General features: G+C 49.9%; 1 protein-coding gene across 1 annotated transcript in view; it reads left to right on the top strand.

Moving 5' to 3' along the window:
* The window catches only part of LOC102033371 (gamma-aminobutyric acid receptor subunit alpha-3), a 68,314-nt gene that overhangs the window by 31,370 nt on the left and 18,106 nt on the right, over positions 1–18,838 (top strand). Inside the window, exons 4-5 of the mRNA XM_031056025.1 lie at positions 8,210–8,277; positions 12,172–12,392. Coding sequence (XP_030911885.1) covers positions 8,210–8,277; positions 12,172–12,392 — 289 coding nt within the window. The remainder of the gene's footprint in view (positions 1–8,209; positions 8,278–12,171; positions 12,393–18,838) is intronic.

The raw sequence follows: 18,838 nt of genomic DNA, 5'->3' as shown, positions 1-18,838 counted from the left end.
CCAGCAGTTAGACATCCATCTCTGCCTGAGAGTGTGCCATAAATCCCAGACAAGCCACACTCAAGTGGTAACTGGGTCACTTCATGGTCCTGCAGCTCCTTCCTGCAGAGGACATTGGTGGCAGCCATGTGAGAACTCTGCATCTGCAGCATGTGGTGTGAGACAGGGAATCAATCTATTCCCTGCCTCAGCTCCCCGTGGCCCTGCTAAGAAAGGGAGCCAGGGCAGGCTGTCTTTCTGAGGCTTTGACAGGCATCATCTCACTTCATCTGGGCTGAGGGATTGAGCACATGTAATTGCAGACCATGCTGATCTCTCTCATCACGTGTGAGTGGCTTTGTTGTTGGCTGTCTCTTGAGACAGCCCCTGGAATTCTTTTGAATTCCTCGTTCTCCCTTAAATATCCAGGTTGAGGGGAGAGAGGAGAGAAGCACAGCTGGAAGTGACACCACATGGGTAGCTGTGTTTACAGATTGGATGATTTCTCTCTAGTCTGGCTGGAGGACACGCAATTGTAGACACTGATGTGCCATCACACCAGAGAGAAGGTAGTAATTAATCACCATGGCTCACAGAGCAGCAACTTGGGAACTGGCTGTACAGCAAATGCTGGCAGTGCCAGGGGATTGGAGCAGCAGCAGCAGTGGGTGAAAAAAAGCCTGGGCACCCCAGGACTGGGGAAACAGGCTTGATGCTTTCCTGGCGAGCAGCAGATAGCCTTGTTCCCCATCTAAATGTGATGGCCTTTTGATCATAACCCTGCAGAAGTCACTGGAAGCATAACTGAGGGTGTCAGAGCTGTTACACAGACCCAGTTCCTCTGGAATCAAGCAAAGAGCTGGGCAAAACTGCGTGAGACAAATCGTCTGTGACATGGCAGAGCTAGATAAGGATCCAACCCAAAGGTCTTGTTGGCAATCCCCTGCAGGCTCTTACTCACCCCTGCCTTTGCTGAGATAAGACATTTGTTTCAGACATTTCTATTGTTTCTTGCCTTACTGTGGGGTTTATTCTGCAGAGTACAGATTTCCCAGTGCTCTGTCCTTGGCTGACCCCACTTTGCAGTAGATGAGCATCCTGTCATCTTTAACCACTCTGTCCCAGGCCACCGGCCTTCATCCATGGACCCTGCTCATCCTCATCTCTGCGCTCCCTAGAGAGAGGGAGGTGCCATCACAGGTGGTGAGGTGTGGGTGGGCAGAAGTACCTGTGGGGTTACCTGTGGGGCCAGCAGGGTCTCAGCTGGGTCATGATGCTTCTGCTCAAGTGAGCTTCCCTGGAGATGCGGGTGTTTCACGTAGCTCAGGGAATTTAATGTTGCTGTTAGCTTTGTCTGGCCTCTGAAGGGCTGGGCCACCTGCCAGCCCCCTGGTGACACTCCTGGCCCTGCTGGCTGCCACTTGGCACTGACAGGACATTCTGTGTATGTTCTTTCTGCTTCTTCTCAGAAGAAGAACATGTACACACTGCTGTCCACTTTTGGGAAAGGAGCCCGGGCTGAGCTGCCAGACAGGGGTGAATGTCTGTGATAGGAGACTTGGCTTTCACTTCTGAGCAAGTAATTTCATATTCAAGGTTGCTGGGGTGTTGCAGCAGCCAAGCAGTGCCTGAAAAAATGTATTTTTACTCTGGGACTGGGAGTTTGAAGAGGTTGCTCATGACCTCTGTCTGTGTTGTCTGAGATCCCTCAAGTCGTCAAGGAGAGGGAAGGGTTTGTGCTGAGACCTGCCTGCACCTCTGCTCTCCAGCTCTGCTCTCCCTTTCCCAGAGGCTGCAGGGAATTCCAGGAGATTCTCGTGGCCTTTTGCCCCCTCTGTTCCCCAGCCTTTCCCTCCTGACCCCCGCAGAGCCTCTGCTTCCAGGATCCCTGGTGTGGCTGCACTCCAGGCACAGTAGGGATGTTCATGGTCGTGACATTAGCAATAGCTCACACTGCTGTGTGGCCTTTTGCGTGGCAGGAGCTCTGTCAGTGTCCTTGGAGTCAGCTTTATCCCCTGGCTGGGCTGGACAAGCCCAGGAGGCATCAACAGCACTGCAGTGATGTTCACTGCAATATTTCCTTCTCTGCTGCTATTTCTGAGTTCCCTATGAAAAAAAAATTTGCAAGAAAAGCAACTCTGATGTGTACGGGGGAGTCTTGCTGCCCCCACAGCAGGAGAGCAGCAGTGAAGACCACTTCAGGGCTTCCTGGTGTGTGCTTGGTGATGTGGATGTTGCCATTTCTGCAGCTTTAGGGTGTGGAGAGAGGTCACCCTCTCCTCTTGGGCACCTACCCCTCTGCTTGTGCCTCCCTGTCCTCTCCCAGCGCTGGCCTGGCATTCCCAAGTGCCAGGTGACAGAGAAAGTGCCACGTGCCACACCACCCAGAGATGTCCCTCCCTTCTTCAGGGCCTCTCATCCTGCAAGGAGACACCATTCAGCTCCCACTTCCCAAAACAAGGCAGCCCCAGAGGCTAAAAACCACCTGAAAAGCACCTGGGAAAGGCAGCCCTGGTGTGATGGGGGTCAGAGGGAGAGGAGGGACCAGGGTGGAGTTTCTGGGGCTGGAGTGACACCTCTGAAGGTAAGGGCTGCCCAGGGCTGTGGTTCAGCTCAGCTCCAGTGGGCTCGTGGAGCTTGTAGCAAAGGTCATGGAAACCTCTTCTGTTCCAGAGGCTAAAAGTGGAAGGAAAATTAAATTCCCCCAGTGGGAGGCTGAGAAGGCGAAGAATGAAACACACAAAGAGCTTCTGTGTGCAGCTGCAAAAATTACCTTCTGCTGCTTGTTAATTACTATGGCAAGAAGTTGGGAGAAGCTGTGAGGTGGAAGTGGGTAGTACCAGCTGACTTCTTGTGTTTCCCTTCCCAGAGATGCTGAGTTAGCTGGGAAACACCACCCTGCTGGTTCTGGGTGTCACCCTGGTGTCCCTTTGGGTTGTGTGATGTGGAAGAGAGCAAGGCTGCATCCCTTCTCTTCATGGTCCCACTGCTCTCAGCACAGGCTGGTGGGAATCCTTCCCCAAGGGTTTTGTGTGGTTTTAGGGGGACACGGAATAAGGGGACACTGAATAAGGGGATCTCAGAAATGGGCTTGTCTAGGAGGGAATTAAGAGGCATTATCAGCCCATTACTGCCCTTAGGTTGTCACCATAGCTGGAGATGGGACATTGGAGCCCAGAGCAGCAACATCTCCCTCCAGCAGCTGACTTGAGGTGGATTGATGGTTTGTACCCCTGGCTGCAGAAGATCCTGAACCCTTCTATTCTCAGCCACATCGCCCCGCACAGAAACACCAGTGCAGACGGGTTTGTCACCTCCCAGCTCCCTCCGGTCCCCGCACAGCCCAGGAGCTGCCTGGAGCGGGAGCTCCCCATCCCCCGGCTGTGATCAGCCTCCCTGACGTCAGCGCAGCATCCAGGAATCCCCTGCACGGAGCCGCAGCGGCTTCGCCCCTGTTTGTCACAGCACGCATCACTCGGGAGCCCCCAGCGCCCGTCTGCACGCCTGCAGGGACAGCATACGGGGTGTGGGCACAGCATCCCGGGGCGGGCACAGCATCCCGGGGCAGGGACAGCATCCTGGGGCAGGGACAGCATCCCGGGTGTGGGCACAGCATCCCAGTGCAGGCACAGCATCCTGGGGCAGGGACAGCATCCCGGGTATGGGCACAGCATCCCGGGTGTGGGCACAGCATCCCTGTGCAGCCACAGCATCCCCGTGCAGGCACAGCACCCCGGTGCAGGCACAGCATCCCAGTGCAGGCACAGCCTCTTGGACCCCCCGCCTGCCCAACCCCACTCAGCGCAGCCCCAAACCTCCGCAGCTGACACACAGCCGGCCGAGCCGGGCTATCAGTGGTGATTCCTGAATAAACAGCGCTGGATGAGTGCAGGGCAAGGTTTCACACGAGCCCGCTCAGCCCCCCCGTGCCCCCCTCCCCGGCTCACTCGCAGCTCCGCAGCCGGGGAGGGCAGAGGCAGCGAGGCGGGGGAATTCGTGTTCCAGCCCTGCCGCTGCTCCCCGTGCTTCCGAGAAGCAAGTAAAAATAGCACTCCGTCATTTTGTAAATAATAGCTATCTATCTCCTCCCGGGCCGGGGAGTCACGAGCACTTAAAGGGGGATTGCAGGAGAAAAGGGGGTGTTTGCCTTGGAACAGGGGCAGGGGGAATTGCAGGAGAAAGGGGGTGTCTGCCTTGGAACAGGGGCAGCGAGATGGGGAGGGCTGGGATGGGGGCACAGCAATGGAAATGGGAAGCCTGAAACAGCTCAGCGGCAGCTGCTGCCGGTTTACACCTTGTGCACACACCCGGGGAGGTGTCAGACCTGCCGGTGTGGAGCTGTGCGGGCTGGAGCTGTCCCTCCCCTCGGGGCTGCAGGGGGTTGTGGGGTACACAAGCTGCCAGATGTGGGGGAGCAGATTCCTGGAGGAGCGGGGTAGCTCTCAAAAAGCAGGCAGGTGTAGTAAGTGCCATGGTAACACTGTGGGAAGGGTGGTTTGGTTTGCCATTTGCATGGCAGATCTGCCCAGCTGTGGGGGATTTCTACAGCTGGGAGCAAGGCAGGAGCAGGCTCTGTACCCCAGGGGGAAGGGGCAGCCCTGGCTGACCTGCAGAGCCTTGTTCTGTGCTCACACTTGCTCCACATTGTTCCTGGGATCATGGTTGTGCTGAACCTTGGGAATAAGCTGAGCCTATAGATGGGCAAAGCCCCCAGAGAAGGGAATCATCCTCAAACAAATGACTTGGGAACATAGCATGCCACTTGGATCTGTAAATTCAGTTCAAATACTGAACCTGAAATCTCTTGCTTTTCCAGTTTCATGTTGGCTCTGGGGTCTGTTTTTGCTTTCCTGGTGCAGCAGCTCGGCAGGGTGGCTGGAAGGGGCTTGGGCAGCTCACCAAGGGCTCTGTTGGGCAGTGTTGTGCCAATCCCTAGGGCAGCCAGACCTGGGCTCTGCTCCTTGCTCTGCTCCAGCTTCCCACCTGAACCCAGCCCTTGCATTTTTGTGTCCCTGATTGTAAACAGGACTGGCTGCATCCACCTGCCCCCCCAGCAGCCTTGAAAGCTCGACTCATGCCTGTAAAAAAATTGAATTACAGGGAAGGATGCTGCTAGGGAATGAAAAATGCCATTTTGTGTTCTGCAGCAGTTCTAGGGAAAGTGCCTGCCCCCCTCTAATGTCCTTAATTGTTAAATCTTTGGTGAGAACTGTGCAAGACAGCCAAGCTACGGCGTAAGCACATCTATGGCTTGAGCAGAAAATAAGAATTTCCCTGCCATGTCTCTAAGCAGAGGCAGGAGATGCTTTTCTCTCAGCTTTCTCTTGCTGAAAAAGCAGATGCAGTTTCATCTCATTCAGGCTCTGGGTGGGTCAGTGTGAGGGTAAGGAGAGGGGAGGCTGCTGGGGAAGCTGCTGGTTTCTCTGCAGGTGGAGGTCTCACAGTCACAGAGCTGGGAGCAGTGCTGGTGCTCTTGGGCTGTGGGATCACAGGGGAAGTGAATCTCTGAGGCTGGAGCTTGCTCTGTTCTGCTGGTGTTTTACTTATCTCTGGATTTCCCAGCTCTGCTGAAATCCCTGCCTGCGTAGCAATGATTTAATTTCAGCAATCCCTCCGGATCCCAGCCAAATCCTGCCCTTAGGAGCACTTATTAACAGGGAGGGTTCAGTCTGCCTTTTGCCATGAGAGGTGCAGGAAGCTCATTTTTCTCAGAGCTGAGGGACATCACTGAGCCAGTGGTGAAGCCCCAGCTTGTCCCTTCTCTGGGTGCTGCATGGCCTTGCCAGGGGGTAAATCTGCAGTCTGGAAATGGGGGATTCTCTTCAGACATGGCTTGTAATTAGTTATTAATATTAATAAGTTATTAATAGATTATTGAAGTTTCCTAATGCCATTATCTTTGATTGGATTTACCAGTAGATTGAAGGGTCAGGAAGGGGTTTCTGGAGCTCTGTGTCAGCCAGGTTACAGCATGATGAGGACATAAAAGCTCATTTAAGGATTGCAGGATCATATCAAAAGGTGTCCAAAATGAATTCTGCCTTTTTGTATTCTCCTGCCTTCCTGAATCCTTTCCCCTGTGCTTGGAGCCCACAGAGCACATTGGAAAGCACAGAGCCTTCTGTGACCCCCTACTGAATTTGCTGCAACCCCAACAAGGGAGAGAGAGAAAATGATGCATCTGACTCCATGGATATTGAAGGCTAATTAATTACTTTATTACACTATATTATTCTATACATCTAAAACTGGATCTGCCAAGCACTCAACCCTGCACACACTGCACAGAATCTGGTGACTGTCAGCCCACAGTCCTGACACACACACACACCTGGCCCTGACAGGCCAAGGAAACAAAACTCCATCACTGTGGGTAAACAATCTCCATGTTGCATTCTACTTTGGCACAAACACAGGCACAGCAAATGAGATAAAAATTGGTTTTCCTTTCTCTGAGGTTCAGAGAAAGTGAATCCCAGAAATATTCCTGGGAAGAATCGTGCCTTGCTTTTCTCTGTGAGGAGAAATGTGGGGCTGCAAGCCCCTGTCCCTCTGAGCAGGGCACAGCTCATCCTGCACCTCCCAGGGACTGCCCTCCCTGGCCATGGGTGGCCACAGCTCCTGATCTGCTGCCCATGGCTGCAGAATGGATCCCAGAGAGGGGAGGGAGGGAGAATTCTGTGTTTTCTCCAAGACAAAATGAGCTTTATCTCACTGCATGGGGTAGCACAAGGAGCCTCACACCACTCAATGTTCTCTGCTGTGTGCCTCATCTGGGGACCTGTTTGGAGGGAGGCTGAGGATACCCAGAGTGTTTCAGCCTCACAGAAGGGGCTCATTCTGTTTAGATTTCTGGGTGTTTCACAAAGTGTACCACATACATATTTCTCTTTAACCTCCTTTTTAGCTCATCAAGATGAGATCAAGGGTTACTTCTATAGCACAATAATATCAGCCATGGGCTGCATCAAAAGCTTCTCAGCCATAATAACTAAAGACATGTATACGTATATTTTAGCCATTAAGGAGAAAACCCTGCCAGAATGCATTATCTTATTTTGGGATGTAAAACTTTGAAGCACAAACCTAAGCTTCATAGTACTGCAAAATGACTCTCAGGGGACAGAAGGATTTCCATAACTAAATTAAACAATGGGCTGTCCAGGCTACTTGCAAGGCTGCTGGGATGGCCACAATTGGGTCCTGTGCATAAAACATGAACTCTGCTTTGCAGCTTTAAATTGGTTCTTTCATTAGGAGAGCAGCTCTGAGCCAGCTAGTGCCACACAACAGCGTGATCTATCCCTAAAGTGGGGAGGATTTATGGGAACTGAGTGCTGAACTCCAGGCAGCTCATCCATCATGTTTTGAGCACAACCCAGTGGGCAGAGCACAGGACTGTAAATCTGGGAAATCACTGTGCCTTGATTTCCCTGCAAAGCAGGGTGGCAGCAGAGGTGTCAATTAGGAAACGAGCCAAAATGCGAGGAAGGAGAGCGCTGTGTGCACGTGCTGCTGGCTGTGCTCAGCCCTCCAGGTTATCTGAAGGCATGTGGCTGAAATTGCCCCTGGTTTTAGCAGCTGGGCAGGCAGTGGGGCTCTGTGGCTTTGCAGGGGCAGTGAAGCTGCTGCTCAGCATCCATGAGGGAATCTCAGCCCGGGATGCAGGGGCAGCACGTGATGAGTGAGCAGCAGCAGCTTTGTGAGACTGAGGCACTTAGGAGAACAGCGAGCACGATGGCAGTAAAAGGTAATCAGAACATTGATTCTTTTTACATACAGATAAGCCTGGAGCTGTAACAAACCCAGGGTTCCCTAAAACTGCTGGAACATCGCTAGGCTGTTTATCTGGTTGGGAGACACAAAGGGATTTCAGATTAAAAAGGAGTTTCAAAGCATCAGGGCTTACCTCTGGATTGAAAACATGTGGATCTGTAGCAGGGTGTGGGTGATGCAGGCACACAGATTCTGTAAATATGCATTGTCTGGCCGTGTGGGACAGATTTGTCCTCAGTGTAAGCGTGGGAAGCAGCAGAGCTGCACTGGAGATGAATGTGCCCAATTACCAGTGATAAAATCAGCCCTTGTTTGGGGCGCAGAGGACAGTGCTGAGGGTTGAGCAGAGCAGGAATAAACACTATATAACAAACCTCAAAGCCTTGCCTGCACAAGGAAATGCAGCTCTCTAATTGCTCTTTTTTCCCTTTTTTTTTCTTCCTTTTTGTCCCAGACAGTGTAACTGAAGTCAAGACAGACATTTACGTGACGAGTTTCGGCCCTGTCTCGGACACAGACATGGTAGGTGCCTCACAGGGAGCCAGGGCTTCTCCTCAGCTGCTGTGGATATGTCCCCCCTCCTCTCCCTGGACAATATGGGTAAAAGTGGGATTTTCCTAAGTGACAAGAGCTGGTGGTATCTCAGTTCCAGGAGGTGTTTCCCAGGTGTGCTTGGGCTTTTGGAAACCAGCTGATAACTGGAGGAATGAAGGTGCTCCTTGGGAAGAGGGGAGGATGCCAGAATCTGGTCTGGTTTAGTGGCAGTGTCAAGAGACAATGATCCACCATCAAACCATCCTTAGTGCCTGAACTGGAGGGAGGCAAAAGAGAAAACAGAAAAGGCATGGACTGACTGTGCTATTTTGACATGTTCAGGGAAAATTATTAATGAAAAGGCCTGAGGTCTGAATTTAGGCTTGTATTCCCACAACAGTTTGTCTTCTAATTAAAACAGGACTGTGGAGCATAATTAATAGTGAGGTTTCTCAACAGCAGCTCGTATTCCACACGCACCCAGAGAAGGGCTGGCTGTGGGTGGCTGCTCAGGAGCTCCAGGATGCCACGTGAGGACAGCTGTGCATTCAGGACCGAGCCCCTCCTGCATGCCCAGCCCCTGAGGTGCCCTGGTGCTGGCATAGCCCAGGCCAGTGGTGGGCAGCCCATGCCATGGAGGGAGCCCATTTGGGGCAGGGAGCAGGTTATCACTGGCTAGGCCAGGCTGAAGCTGTGTCCTGTGGCTCTCACAGCCCCTTCAGAGCTGCAAGGGTTGAGTTTCCTAGGCTGGCATGGCCTGAACATCTCCCCAGCTGTCCCACAGCAATGCTGTGCTGGCAAGCAGAGGAGCTGGGGGAGAATAAAATCTCAGTGTTTCTTGGAGTGGCTCACTCCATTTGGGAAGACCACTCCCTCCAGGGTAAGAAGTTAAGTTGATGTCAGTGTAATCAAGATTATGAACCTCATCCGAGTTCTCCCTCTCTCTCTCCTGCTTTCCTACCACAGCAGAGACCCATAATATATTCAGCAATCGTAGCCCTTGGGGAGTATCTGATAATTACTTCCAAGGTGGAGCATATTTGATTAAGGGAGTGTGTATAATGAACTGTGAAGAAAAAAATATGAGGTATTGAAAAGAGGAAGGTATTCTCTGCAATGTGATTTGACAAAATGAATATAAAATTAGGAAGACAGTTAAGGAATAATAAATTATTTCCCCTCCGCATGCTTTCGTTCCGTGTATTTTACAAATGCATGGCGAATGTGTTTTAGCTCTGCTGCTAAAAGTGAGGGAGAGAAACCCCATCTCCTCGGGAAAGGGGGAGAGCCTGCTCTGGGGCTTCCTTTCATCTCAGGAGTGGGGAAATCCCTTCCTGCTGGCATCTGCCCGGTGCTGCTCCCCCTCCCACAGCTCCGGCACTCGGGAGCTGGAATTGCGGAATTGGAGTTGTGGAATTGCAGTGATGGAGGAGAGGCAGGTAAAGCTGCCCTGGGGAGAGGGAGAGCAGCTGCTTACAGAGTGTGGAGAAGGAGGAGGAGGAGGAGAGAAATAGGGCTCTCCTCCAGCCAGGATCTATTTCACACCCAAGATAGCTCAGCTGCCTTAGAAGGCGTAAAATCAGCAGGATGGCTTCTGTGGTAGTGTTGGAAACAAAAAGTTTTAATAAAAGGCAAAATAACAAAACCCTTTACAAAGAAAAGCTGAGCCAGGTGCAAGAGGTTCTTGCTCCTGGTAAAACACCTCACAAAAGCAATTAGTTTATTTGTTCTCTTTTTTCTAGTAAATTGCTCAGGCAGGACTTTCTGGCTCCTGTCCAATTGGCTATCCTCAAGTTTGAGGTGAAGTCCCCCAGGTCCTATGAGGTGTCTTGTCACTTAATTGAGGAAATTTCTTTTCTCAATTTTTCCTTTTTAAGGAGACAAAGGATAGTTTTGTCACTCCATCAACAGGGGGCACATTCCTACAGAGGAAGATGTGGAGACCTTTCCACTGAGGTGCTCCAAGGGACTCCCAACCTCTCTGTTGGTTTGGAGAGCAGAGCCTGTTTGCACTGGAGATGTCACCCTGTTCTAAGTTCTTCTAAGCCTTCTGATGTTTATATTCTTGTAATGGAGTTTCTCATGCACTTTTTTGTAAATAATTATTGTTTTTACATTCCTCTCTGGAGGAGGAGAAATGTGATAGACTATTGGTTTGTCCAGTGTCATTGGAGAGGTGGCGCTGTCATCCTCCAGTCCACTGTCACTTTTGAAATCTATAAATGCTGGAGTCAGAAAATAAACTTCCCTTCTTCTTCCCTTGGAATTCCAGTGTCCACGTTGTTTTATTTTGTGTCCTATTGTGACACCGAGGCACACCCCAGTCCTCGGGAACTGAACTCTTGCAGCTTTCCCTCAGTCCCAGGGAAATTATTCAAAGGAAAACAAAAATTGAAGAGGATTTTTTTGTTTCGTGGATGGACTCTGAGGTCAGAGTCAGTCTGGATGTTTTCAGTGACTTCTGTAGGCAGAGAAGAGCATAACACAGAACTAAGTGTGCTCCTTGCAAGGGGTGAGTTGGGAATAATGCTTTTATGGAAAGAAGCATAGAAAAGAGGGGAACATTCTGAACATGATTTCTCTTTTCTTCAGGAATGATTTCTAAGCGTTAAAGAAGATAAGGAGGGCCTTGGAAGTCATTAAAATGTTTTGCTTCTTTGTGTGGCACTTTTAAAATAGAAACAGGGAATGAGAGAGGCCTTGTCCTGATAAGGACTTTTCCCAAACCTCCTGGGACTGCACACAGCTCATTTCTTTGGGTTTATCCCAAGAAATAATGAATTAGAGATCACTTCCATGAAGGGGCAAAATACCTTGTACAGGGCAGAGCCCTTGAGAATGTAGAATTTCTCTTTCCTTCCCCAGCCAAAATCCAGAAGGTTCATATTTGACATGGGGTGTCTCCATGGCCAGGGAGCAGGGATGGATTTATTTACAGAGATGCCTCCATTCAGCTGCCATCTGCTGCAAAACCTGTAGGAATTTCGCTGTCCTATAGGAAAGTGATGCACAGTAGTTTTTCAGCACTGCTGAGAAGTGCTGCAGGAAAGAAATCACTCACAATGATAAGTTTGGTTGGTCCTGCAGCCTCCAGGAATGTGTAAATAAAGATTACGAGTCTGCAGCAGCAGGGGGAGGAAGAACAGTTGGGACAGAGAAGTTTTCCAAAGACCCCTCTGCCTCTAAAAATGTTTTCTGAATCTGCATTCACTGAGTGAGGAGCTGGCTTGGCTGCAGGGTTTCAAAGTGGTGACTTCTAAGTGCCCCAGCTGGAATTTGGACTAGGAAATGGATGTCTACATTGGCAGAAAGAAAAAAAAAAAAAGGAAATAAAATAAGAAAAAGAAGACAAAAGAAAGTCACAGGATCTTGTAATGCCAGTAAACTCTTCAATTCAATGATTTTCTAAAGGTGGCCTGGGGAACAAAATAACATTAAGACAATGTCATGCAAGTTTCTTTCTTTCTTTTTTTTTTTTTTTTTTATGAGCAGAGATATAATTACCAGCATCCTGGCCAGATTCCATCTCCAGGATCTTTATTTTTGCCTTCTAAAATACCTGTGTAGCTGCACATAATGGCCTTTTTCCCCTGAAACTTCTGCACAGAGGTGGTGGTGCAGCAGGGCTAGCCCAGCTCTGGCCACTGTAGGGGCTGTGCTGCAGCCTCCCTGCAGTGTTCAGAAACACTGACATGCACATTTTGACATTATAGGTAAGTCATTACCAAAATGTGCTGAATCCCATCTACCCTGCACTGCTGTTAACCCCTTCTGCTTGTTGCACCACGCTTTGTGTCACTCAAAGTGTGCCAAACCCCAGTTTTCTGCCACCTCTTGAGCTGAGTAAAACACAACTTACTTTTCTGTCCTCTCTCCCCAAAGGAATACACCATTGATGTCTTTTTCCGGCAATCCTGGAGAGATGAAAGGCTGAAGTTTGATGGTCCCATGAAGATCCTTCCCCTGAACAACCTGCTGGCCAGTAAGATCTGGACTCCTGACACTTTCTTCCACAACGGAAAGAAATCTGTTGCCCACAACATGACCACCCCCAACAAGCTGCTGCGCCTGGTGGACAATGGCACCCTCCTGTACACCATGAGGTGAGTCAGGCTCATCCAAATCTATGGACAATGGCACCTCCTGTACACCATGGGGTGAGTGCGTCTCCATGGGCAATGGCACCTCCTGTACACCATGGGGTGAGTGCCTCTCCATGGACAACGGCACCTCCTGTACACCATGAGGTGAGTGCCTCTCCATGGGCAATGGCACCTCCTGCACACCATGAGGTGAGTGCCTCTCCATGGGCAATGGCACCTCCTGCACACCATGAGGTGAGTCTGCCTCTCCATGGACAATGGCACCACCTCCTGCACACCATGAGGTGAGTCTGCCTCTGCTTCCAAGGAATCCCAGTCCTTCTGCACATGCAGGGACCTCAGGGGGCCTCACAGCAGGGTTTATGCAGGCTTGCACTAACTCTTGTTAGTAGATTTGTGGGGGTACCAGTTGTGGGTTTCTCTGGGTCTGGATTGAAGGCACTTGAGATGGTAGTTCATGGTGGGACTCAGGTGTTTATTATTTCTTATCAGTAAAACAGTCTCACAACCGTGATTTCAGCAGCAAGGCACAAAATGGCCAACAATCTCTTGTTACAAGGTCTTTCAAGACTAAACTATCTAATTAAGAGCTGACACCTGGATTATTTTCCCTTTTAACCCAATAACTGATCCCAAAGAGCCCACAGTGCAGACTTTCCTGCCCAATTACAAAATGACACCCAAACCCATGGAGAAGGAGGAAGAAGAAGCATGAAGAAGAAACCCAGGACAACACCCTGTGCCCTCCATCTTGCTTCCACCCACAACACACTAAAAATCCCAAAACCTAAATTTCTCATCAGGTGATACACCTGCATCTCTATAATCTATTTCACACTTTTGTGGGTTCCAGTCTATCTTGAAGTATAGGAAACTTTCTCCATGGATGAGGGTGAAAGTCAGTGCTCCCCTGGGGGTCAGGGCACCCCAGAGCAGACAGAGAAATATTCCCAGTGCCCTGGGTTTGCACACCTACCCTGCTACTTTCCATGCTCTCCTTGTTTCCTACCTATGGATGGTCACTGATCCTCAGCTTGGTACATTTTTACAGGTAGATTTTCCCTCATCATTCACATTGATTTTTTTACTTTTATGTGCTGAGGTAGATGTGTTGGGATCTATAGTTTGTGAGGTTGATGTGCCACCTGGCTTAATTTTCTTCTTGACCTGTGATGGGATATATATCAGGTATCCAATGTTGGTATGGGAACATTAGGCTGGGAGAATTTGCTATTCTCCAGCAGCTTGAGAAGAGATCTAAATTTGTTCAGCATGTTAGAGCAGAACCATTTCACACATCTAATGAGACCAAGCTTGCTTGTGACAACAATGGGGTTGTTTTTTCCCACTTCGTGGAATTAAAAAAATCCAAATCTATGTGATCGATGCACATCATTAGGGAAAAAACCCAACAAACAGCTAATTAAAAACTGTGCTTTGGAGAAGCCGGGGTTGCAGGAGTCATAGGTTGTAAATGAAATAACAAGCTGCTGATAAATGCGCAAGAAAGGTATTGAGTTGGTTTTGGCAAGGTGTAAATCTTTGTTTTAAAAAATTATTTTCTCTGTCTCCATCTCCAAGCCAATCCTAACTAATAACAGGCTTCATTGTGGATTCTGTGTGCTGAGATGCTGCACTTTCACCTCTGTTTATGAGGACCAGGCAGAATTTCATCTCTTCATAGTTAAACTGGCTGTGAATCTACACAGTGTCAGCAAGTTTTACAGCCCACATTGATAAACAATGCCTTGCTTTTGTGCAGCAGTTCTCAAATATGAGCTAATCCTGTCAGTGCCCTGGGGGTTTAGGTCTCCACACATCAGTGATCTCACATTAAGGCAGATGGGGTAAATGAAGGGAAAAGCCCAACTTGTCTTAAGGGCTCTGTTCTGCTCCCAGCTCTCTGACCTGCAAGTAGACAACTCACACTCCCCACACTTTGGATCATTGTCTGTAAAGTATTACAGGAGCTGCTGGCATAAGACAGCCAAAAAAAAAAAAAAGACTCAATTTCAGAGCTTTTAAATCATTTCACTACTTCTTTATTCAGCAAACAGCCATTAGCTTCAGCAAGTTTTGTGTGACTAAAAAAGTATTGGATTTGTTCTTCCATTCAGGGCTGGGCAGGTGCCAAGATGGCAGCAGCATCATGAGACTCTTGGGAATGAGCTTCTGGAAGAAAAGAGAGCCTTGGGATTTTTTAAAATAAACTCAAACCATCCTTCAGTTTGGCTGTCTACTGAAGAATTAGGGAATGAAGGAGCTCCTTTTACAGGTTCTCCTGTCCCCCTTGAATACCTCCCTAAGGCTTTGTCAGAGGTGAGGAGCCCACTCAGAGGCTGAGGGCTGGATATGAGACCTTTTGTCATGTTTTTTATTGCACAGAGCCAGGAGCTCTTGTGCACAGAGATCTTTTCTTTCCCCAGTGGGTGAAGCCCAGGGGAGGATCTGGGCAGCACATCCTGGAGCTGCTCCTGGGGTTAGAGCTGCCCGGATGACCACAGCATGCAGGACTCCTCTGGGACTGCAGATAAACACATCCAGGATGGGATGGAGCATCTGATGATTCCCTTTCTTCCTCTTGGTGCTGCTCAGGACCACCAGGGTCTCTTTTGACTGGGGTGTCAGAGAGGAAGATGCAAGGGCACAGACTGCAGGGCTGAGACCAAGCCTCAGGCTCAGCCACCAAAATCTGTCTGGCTTTGCCATTCCAAGGCACTCCCACCTCAATTCCCCTGCCAAACAACGATGGTGGTGTCACCCTCCCTTGTTAACTGCTTTGAAACCTCTCCCAGGGAAGGGCTGGAGGGATTCTCTTGTTTTCTGTCCCAGTGATGCCTCTGCTGTCCTCCCCCATGCCCAGGGACATGCATGTGTGTCGTTTAAAGAAGGAGCAGGACCTTGAAGCCAAACTCACACAGCTGGCATCCAGCAAAGTGCAAATACCAAAGGGGTGCCCTGCTCACTGGGGAGAGAGTTTGAGCTTCCACCAGATTTCCAGTACCTGGCAGTACTGCCCAGGTGATCCCTTGCATGGATCAACCTGGCCAAGCAGTTTGGCTCCTGAGAATGTCTTGCTCCTGTCCCTTGTACCAGGCAATATCCTTGAGGGATCAGCTCTGCTGATGTGCAATTAGAGGCACGTCTCCTGCTATTTATCCTGCTGGGAGAGCCAACTTCTCTTAGTCAAGGCTTACAGTTATAGATGAACTTGCTCTGGTGGAACGGCAAGTCTGACACATGCATCCAGCAAAATTACACCTGTGTGACAATATTTATAGCTCCTGGAGAGAGCCTCTTTATCACTGACCAGAGCTCCCAGGAGCTGCACAGCAGCTGTAGCCGAGCATCCAGAGATTTCCTTCAGTCGTGGCACATTCTCCTCGTGCATCAGTGCAATGCCACAGTGCACAGCCCTGACCTCTGACAGGCCTTGGCACCTGGGCCACCAAACAACCTTTGTGACCACTGCACTGAGCTGCATTTCTCTGCTACCCAGGATTACTGATCCCTCTGCATCCTCCCTGCTCCTCTGGCTGCTTCAGAGAGCACGGGGAGTGCAGTTTTATTACGTAGCCCTGCCTCTGCAGTCTTTTCTTGCAGAGCTCCTGAACAATCCAAGTAGTTCACAAAAGCCCAGCTATGGTCTCTAAACTCTGGTGTCAGACCTGAGTGCAACAACCTGGGAATTGTGCATGGATTTATGTAAGGAAGAGGCAAAAGCAGCCAAAACAGCCATCTCTGGGTGTACTCTCTGGCTCAGACTGTGTGGGGCACACAGATAATGCTCTGGTTCTCCTCAGCCTTGAAGCACAGAAAACCAGTGAAAGTTTAATGCTGTGCTGATGGGATTCAGCTTTGTGAATCAAGGCTTTGAAAAGCTCTTCTGCTCTTAACAGGGCCTGTCAGAATGGCGTGTTGAGGCTTTGTGGTTATTGTCAGAGTGGTTCCCAGACAATATGTGCTCAAGTTATGCACTTGGAGGATGTTTTCTTTGCCTGTCAGGCTGACACATTCCCTGCATGCCCAAAGGCTCTGCCTCAAGAGCCTGTGCTGCTGAAGACAACGTGCAGTCCTTGGAAGGAGGCTCTGTGATCACTCCCAGGTGAGGCAGAGGTAGAGCAGGAGGGAAAGCTGAGCCCAGGACACGTGCAGACCTACAGGGGCTGTGGAATCCCAGAGCAGCTTCTCTACCTGGTGTGCCACACTCAGGCCTTTGGGCTTCCCAGGCTGCCTTTTGAAATCACAGAGCTTTGCAGTGTCTCTCCCTCAGCACAGGCTTTTTGGGGTGTCTTTACTGCCTGGGGCTTTTTTAGCCCCCAGGCAGGTCGTGATGGCTCCAGGCTTTGCTGCACCCTCCCCACGATGGAGGTGCAGCCTCTCTGCAGCAGCAGCAGAGCTGGGACAGCCCAGCCCCAGCTCTCCTGGGCTCTGGGGGCTGGCAGCTGTTTGTCTGTCCCTACACAGACTGGGACAGCCCAGCCCCAGCTCTCCTGGGCTCTGGGGGCTGGCAGCTGTTTGTCTGTCCCTACACAGACTGGGACAGCCCAGCCCCAGCTCTCCTGGGCTCTGGGGGCTGGCAGATGTTTGTCTGTTCCCACACCAGGGCTGATCCCAGGAAACATCATAGACAGATCCAAGCAGAGCAGAGCTTGGCTGGCTGATAAAAACACAAGCAGGCAACAAGATGAGATTTGTTCCAACTTTTCCCTGCCAGAGCAGATCCAAAGACAAAAATGATCTGTTTTCCAGGCTTGGCTTTGTGCAGACAAGCTTTTTTTAAGAAAACTGTCCCAGGAGGGAGAAATCTTCAGAGAACACCTTGTCTCACTGCATTTCTGCCATCATGGGCTGAAATCTCCAGGGGCTGGGGGAGGATGGAAAGTGAAATCAGTGCTTCCAGATCCAGCACAAGGATCCTAGGAGCAATTTGGCTTTCAAGCTCAAACCCCTCAATTAAACCTAACCTAGATTCTCCCACAGCCTAAACCATAAACACCACTCGGCCTGACTCTGGTTATTAATGAACCTCCTGGAGAAGAAATCAGGACAAAACTCCAGCAGTATCCCTGGCATAAACAAAGCCAGCCCTGCCATGCAGGGTGCTGTCATGTTTTTGTAGCACTCACACACCGAGGGATTATTACATTTGCGTCCCAGAAATTGGGCTGAGATCCTGGCTCATGCTGCAGCTGCACGCAGGTAACGACAGGGGCTCTAATGACACATCAAAGGCTTTGCTAAGCTCCTGGTAACCATGAGAACGCAGCTGAAGAGGTTTGTTATCCCCTCAGCCCTGGCAGAGGGATGTTTAGCCTGATTCACGCTTCTTGCCATTGTGTTGGCGCAGTTCAAAGCACTTCCCGTGACTTTAAAAGAGGAAAAAAACACAGGTTCTGTCCTGGATGTTCCACTTTCAGTGCCATTGTGCCAGCAAAGTGAAGAGAAAATGTTGGAACCCAGGAAATTCTTCTGGCTGCCCTGGAGGACTCGAGCCCCTGCCCAGGGGGCTGAGAGACCTTGTCACAGAGCCCAAGGCCCCTGTGCCTTTGATTTAGCCCTTGGAAAAAACAGTTACCAACCTTATATGAAGAATTACAAGTCAAGAAAGTTTAAGTTGAATAATAGTTTGTCATGGGGTGAAAAATAGGTTTTTGGGGGTTTTAGAATGGGGGTTCAATGGAGGAATCTGGGCATGTCCAGTCTTCTTCTTCTTGGCCTCCATGTTCTGCTGTGATGCTGGCACTTTTGGATTGGTTTAGAGTAGAAGCTCACTGTCTAACACAGGTGATAGGTATTGGGAAGTTATGGTAAATAATGTACAGGTAGTTTTTAGTATAAAAGATAACACCGCCCCAAGGCAGGCAGAGTGCCTCTGTCTGACCTGCTGGACAGACCTTGGCAGGCCAGAGAAAGAATTTTATAGATAAGAAACACAAAACAACCTTGAGAACGAGAACAGAACAGTTCTGACTCCTTCTTCAACTGCCAGGCTGGGAAAAGAGACTTTCTGACACATCTCAGGGTCACTCTGAGCAGCAGAAGTCCCAAGAAGAAAACATGAGGAGTTTGGGGTTTGGCATAAGACAGTTCTGCATAAGTTGCTGCAGGTGCCTGGGACTGATGAGCCAAAGGCTGTGACTGCTGTGACTGTTACAGTGATTTCTGGAGCCTTGGTTATTTTTTAGGTGCTCTTTAGCTTTCTAAGGACTTTCCAGGGCTGCTGGATGTGAATAGCCCATCAGAGCAATGAAGCAAAACGCAGTGGCTCTCTGGCCATCAGCTGCCTTGCACAGGATAAGGGGCAGAGATGAGAATTTCTGCAATAAACCCTTTGATCCAAATGCCGCAGAGGCTGTGGTAATTGTCTGGGAAGGGAGAGACATTCCTTGTGGTTTGACATCTCTGTGTTACCTGTGAACCTGCTGACCTGTGGCTGCCGAAGC

This window comes from Geospiza fortis, unplaced genomic scaffold (genome assembly GCF_000277835.1).
Source record: "Geospiza fortis unplaced genomic scaffold, GeoFor_1.0 scaffold157, whole genome shotgun sequence".
Classification (NCBI taxonomy): domain Eukaryota; kingdom Metazoa; phylum Chordata; class Aves; order Passeriformes; family Thraupidae; genus Geospiza; species Geospiza fortis.
The sequence above is the reverse complement of the archived record's forward strand: the minus strand, read 5'-3'. Positions and strand labels throughout refer to the sequence as shown.